Below are 6000 nucleotides of genomic sequence, written 5' to 3'. Positions count from 1 at the left end.
GACCAATGAGGAAATCCGCTCAGCAGTTCTGACCATGGATGACCAGGAGGACGTGCCAAAAGACATGCTTGAGCAGGTCAGTTCCTCTTTGCCAATATGAGCAGAATATATTCCATGTGGACATGTGCAGTATGAGGTGGGTGGTGTTGTTGTTGCAGTGGGTGGTGTGGGTGGTGTTGTTGTTGCAGTGGGTGGTGTGGGTGGTGTTGTTGTTGCAGTGGGTGGTGTGGGTGGTGGTGTTGTTGCAGGTGTGTGACATGGAGTCAGTCACTAATCATCACTCATTAATTAGTCATGTGACATCACTACAGAATCTTGGTCAACTACAACTGTCAGACAGATGGAATGTCTTGGCAAAGGAGAAGTTCTCTCACATATTTAGACAAATATGTGAAGACTATTGCAAATCTTAGATGAGCTCGGGCCCAGCGAAGCGTTTCTGGGTGTTGTTGATAAATGCCTTTGGCTTTGCATAGTGGAGTTTTAACTTGCACTTACAGATGTAGCGACCAACTGTAGTTACTGACAGTGGTTTTCTGAAGTGTTCCATGTGGTGATATCCTTTACACACTGATGTCTCTTTTTGATGGGTACCGCCTGAAAGATCCAAGGTCACGGGCATTCAATGTTGGTTTTCGGCCTTGCCGCTTACGTGCAGTGATTTCTCCAGATTCTCGGAACCTTTTGATGATATTACGGAGCGTAGATGGTGAAATCCCTAAATTCCTTGTAGAGAAATGTTGTTCTTAAACAATTTGCTCAGGCATTTGTTGACAAAGTGGTGACCCTCGCCCCCGTCCTTGTTTGTGAACGACTGAGCATTTCATGGAAGCTGCTTTTATACCCAATCATGGCACCCACCCGTTCCCAATTAGCCTGTTCACCTGTGGGATGTTCCAAATAAGTCTTTGATGAGCATTCCTCAACTTTCTCACTCTTTTTTGCCACTTGTGCCAGCTTTTTTGAAACATGTTGCAGGCAGCAAATTCCAAATGAGCTAATATTTGCAAAAAAAGAAGAAAGTTTCTCAGTGTGAACATGAAATATCTTGTCTTTGCAGTCTATTCAATTGAATATAAGTTGAAAAGGATTTGTTGTATTCTCTTTTTATTTACCATTTACACAACCTGACAACTTCACTGCTTCTGGAAAAGTGCTATATAAATCTAATCCATTATTATTATTATTATTATTATTATTAACACGTACCACCTGTGAAATCTAATCACCTGCCAGCTGTGTCTCGCCGTCAGCACTGCCACACCCCCGTCTCATGGTGCTCTGTCCTCAGCACCATGGACAGAGGCGGTGACCTTTGCTCCTGCAGACAGTGCTGGCCACATCTCCCCCCACAGATAGATAGATAGATAGATAGATAGATAGATGGATAGATAGATAGATAGATAGATAGATAGATAGATAGATAGATAGATAGATAGATAGATAGAGGGGGATGGATAGAGAGAGAGAGGGGGGGATGGATGGATGGATGGATGGATGGATGAATGGATAGATAGATAGATAGATAGATGGATAGATAGATAGATAGATAGATAGATAGATAGATAGATAGATAGATAGAGGGGGATGGTAACCGAGTGTGCAGCATCATACGTTTCTCCTCATCGGCAAAATTGTAATCTGTCTCTGCGGGATTCCTTGCTTCCTGGTCCGTCTAATAGATAGTTCGGTGCTTAAACCTGACAATCATTCTATTATTTTGTCAACATTATGAGGGACAAACTGTAAAAATTGATTATTAATCCACTTGTTCATTTACTGTTAATATCTGCTTATTTTCTGTTTTAACATGTTCTATCTACACTTCTGTTCAAATGTAATAATCACTTATTCTTCTCTTCTTTGATACTTGACATTAGTTTTGGATGATACCACACATTTAGGTATGGATTCGATACCAAGTAGTGTCCAGGGACATATTTACTGACTTTATAAACATAATATACATTTTAAGATTGTGTGACGATAAAAAATATCGATGTAATCATAGTAGTATCAACTAGATACGCTCTTGTACTTGGTATCATTACAGTGGATGTCAGGTGTAGATCCACCCCTGGCATTTGTTTACATTGTGACGGTGGTGAGCTATTGTATCCTCCTACGGTGTGTAGTGAAGCATGTTTAGCTATTCCTCGTCCTCCAGTGATAATACTACATGTAAAAAAAACTCACTTTATTTGTCGCCATGGACACCAGGATTAGTGATTTAGAAGTAGCTAAAACACTGCGGATGGATGTTAGCCGCATGTCTTGAAGCAGCTCTTCCTGAGGGTGTTTCTCCCTTCTCAGTCTTTTAGTGATATGCAGTATAGTAAATGATGAATGTATTTAAAACTAACCATCTTCTTTGTGTGTTGAAGCTTCTGAAGTATGTTCCGGACAAAAGTGACATTGAGCTATTGGAGGACCACAAGCATGAAGTGGAGCGTATGGCCAAAGCAGACCGCTTCCTGTATGATATGAGCAGGTACACAACTCATAGGAATGTATTTGGTTTATGGAAATTAGTTCCTTTATCTATTGTATTTAAAAAAAAATATATATATATATATATATATATATATATATATATATATATATATATATATATATATATATATATATATATTTATTTATTTATTTTTATTTTTTTATTTATTTTTTATTTGTATTTATTTTTTTTATATATATATATATATATGTATATATATATATATATATATATATATATATGTATATATATATATATATATATATATATATATATACATACACGTGGCTTGGCATTGTCTTGCTGAAATAAGCAGTGGCGTCCATGGTAATGTTGCTTGGATGGCAACATATCTTGCTCCAAAACCTGTATGTACCTTTCAGCATTAATGGTGCCTTCACAGATGTGTAAGTTACCCATGTCTTGGGCACTAATACACCCCCATACCATCACACATGCTGCCTTTTACACTTTGCGCCTAGAACAATCCGGATGGTTCTTTTCCTCTTTTGGTCCGGAGGACATGACGTCCACAGTTTCCAAATGTGGACTCGTCAGACCACAGAGCACTTTTCCACTTTGTATCAGTCCATCTTAGATGAGCTCAGGCCCAGCGAAGCCGACGGCGTTTCCGGGTGTTGTTGATAAACGGTTTTCGCCTTGCATAGGAGAGTTTTAACTTGCACTTACAGATGTAGCGACCAACTGTAGTTACTGACACTGGGTTTCTGAAGTGTTCCTGAGCCCATGTGGTGATATCCTTTACACACTGATGTCGCTTGTTGATGCAGTACAGCCTGAGGGATGGAAGGTCACGGGCTTAGCTGCTTACGTGCAGTGATTTCTCCAGATTCTCTGAACCCTTTGATGATATTACGGAGCGTAGATGGTGAAATCCCTAAATTCCTTGCAATAGCTGCTTGAGAAAGGTTTTTCTTAAACTGTTCAACAATTTGCTCACGCTTTTGTCGACAAAGTGGTGACCCTCGCCCCATCCTTGTTTGTGAATGACTGAGCATTTCATGGAATCTACTTTTATACCCAATCATGGCACCCACCTGTTCCAAATAAGTCTTTGATGAGCATTCCTCAACTTTATCAGTATTTATTGCCACCTTTCCCAACTTCTTTGTCACGTGTTGCTGGCATCAAATTCTAAAGTTAATGATTATTTGCAAAAAAAAACGTTTATCAGTTTGAACATCAAATATGTTGTCTTTGTAGCATATTCAACCCCGACGACACTGAAAGGGACAAGCGGTAGAAAATGGATCGGATGGATGATGCCCCAGACAAGAAAATAGATATGTGTTTGTTAGTTTTAAAATCTGTATTATTATAATTGCTAAATGTACTCTAAAGTCTACCGTTCTTGAATCTTATCTTTGTTCTAGTATCGATAAACTCAATCGATTCTCTTTTAAAACAATATTGGATCAATACCTATCTCTTGGAAGGCAAACTTGCAGAGCACAGATTGATATACTTGAAATCTAGTAATATTCATTTAGTAATATAAATCGATATATATCTATGTATCGATCAATCATTATACCCTGTGTGTATATATATATATATATATATATATATATATATATATAGGTTTCCCTGCTCTTCAGGGGATTTTTCCCTAAAGAGCAGGGTGTGGAGGGGGGCGTGGTCTGCGCTCCTGCTGCAGGAATAGGGTGTGTACGGACCGTCCTCGAAGCACAGCTGGCAGGTGATTGGATTACCCAGCTGGGGCTCATCCTCCAATCACCGGCCACGCTTATCAGCAGCAGCCGGGGCCGCGACACACGAGGGGAGTTCAAGCCAGACGCTCCAGACGCGCCCGAGACCAACGCCAAGAGAAACGGAGAGCAGAGCAGCAGAAGGACTGGAAAGTTGCTGAGCAGAGTGCTGTTCTGGCACATATGGCCGAAATAAAGACATTGTTAAACCTGACTACCAGGCTCACGAGAAGGTCTATATGTGATCAGGAGAACCCACCAGAGGGCAACTTCCACACAGGGAAACCTGCAAAACAGCCTCTGTGTTTTTTTCCTGACCTAACGTGTATTCCGCTCTACCCCGGTATTGAGCACTGTATAACGGATAAACCACAGTAACCTCGACTATATATATATATATATATACATACACATATACATACATACATACTGTGCTAGTTTATCCTCTGCAGTGGTTATTTGTCTTGGACCACATATTTTTTGGGGGGAAAAACACTGCCCTGTTATCAAAAGACAAATATCGACTGCAGAGGACGCTAGTTCTCTGGGTCTTCAAATTAAAACCATCGCATTTCTAAGCACATTTCCACTTTTGTGACCAAGAGAAACGAGATGGTTCTCATCAAATTCAATGACTTCTGACCTCGCAAATCCTCTTCAATCGCCAACCACTCCCGATATAAAAGTGTGCAAGAACTCTTCCCACAAGAGTCAAATCTGCGATAGCTGCAAAGAACAGATTGGTTGATGTAATCGCCCGGTGATCCAAACTTAGTTATGTCCATATCATCTGTCATCATTACCATTCATGTTTGAGTTGACTTACTCTAATGTGTCATCCTTCCCTTCCAGGATTAACCACTATCAACAGAGGCTTTTGTCTCTGTTCTTTAAGAAGACGTTTGCCGAACGAGTGGCCGACATCAAACCTAAAATCAAAGGTATTACAAAATGTTGTGATGAATGGAAGACAAAAATCTTCACATTGTCATGATCCCTCAACAATGTTTTGTATTCTATCCGTTCCAGTGGGTTTTGTTTCATTGTTTCCCCTTTCTGTGCGCTGCCATTCGTTACTACCTTCCCGTGATGCCAGTGCATCTCCATCCAAGGGGTTCTCTTGAGAGACCGTGCTCAATATAGAGAAAACAAAAGGGATGACTGTGGACTTCCAAAAGTGGCGGGCCGAGCCCGCACTGTGGAGAAAGTGGAGAGCATCAAGTTCCTCCGAGTGAAGATCACACGAGACCACAAATGAAAGAATAACACTCTTACGATCACAGAACTGGCTCAGCAGAGGCTGTACTTTGTTAGGAAGCTGAAATGAGACTCTCTACCCACCAGGTTCCTCAGGACCTTCTACAGAGGAGTGGTGGAGAGCATTCTGACATACTGCCTCTCTACTTGGTACTCTTGCTGCGGTATGAAAAAGACGTCAACATTTGTGTGGGAAACACTGTATCGTTTTGTTGTACCAGTTAAAATGAACTTGACTGGACGGTCTAAGACATTTGCAATGCTTCCTCCTCCCACGGCGAGGCCACCGCCTCGTCTGCTGCAGAGACGGATATTCTGTGCGTGCCCTCTGTGCTCGCTGCAGAAACAAAACTATTTTGACTCGCTGACAAAGCGTGCATCCCGCACTTGTCCTCCTCTTCCTCCTTGGCTGCTGAGTCATCCGACTTACGGCAGTCCTTCTCATCTGTTGCAATGGCGCCGGACCAGCGCTTGCCCTTCAAGAGTGGCTGGTCCGGGTGGTTAGTTCGTGCTCGTCTT

General features: G+C 41.3%; 1 protein-coding gene across 1 annotated transcript in view; it reads left to right on the top strand.

Moving 5' to 3' along the window:
- Positions 1-6000, top strand: part of LOC133623652 (disheveled-associated activator of morphogenesis 1-like) — an 89701-nt gene that overhangs the window by 62015 nt on the left and 21686 nt on the right. The window contains exons 19-21 of the mRNA XM_061986905.2: positions 1-76; positions 2385-2491; positions 5077-5165. The exon at positions 1-76 is cut by the window's left edge and continues 9 nt beyond it. Coding sequence (XP_061842889.1) covers positions 1-76; positions 2385-2491; positions 5077-5165 — 272 coding nt within the window. The remainder of the gene's footprint in view (positions 77-2384; positions 2492-5076; positions 5166-6000) is intronic.

This window comes from Nerophis lumbriciformis, linkage group LG26 (assembly GCF_033978685.3).
Source record: "Nerophis lumbriciformis linkage group LG26, RoL_Nlum_v2.1, whole genome shotgun sequence".
Lineage (NCBI taxonomy): Eukaryota > Metazoa > Chordata > Actinopteri > Syngnathiformes > Syngnathidae > Nerophis > Nerophis lumbriciformis.
Note: the sequence above shows the minus strand (reverse complement) of the source record. Positions and strands in the feature narration are given on the sequence as shown.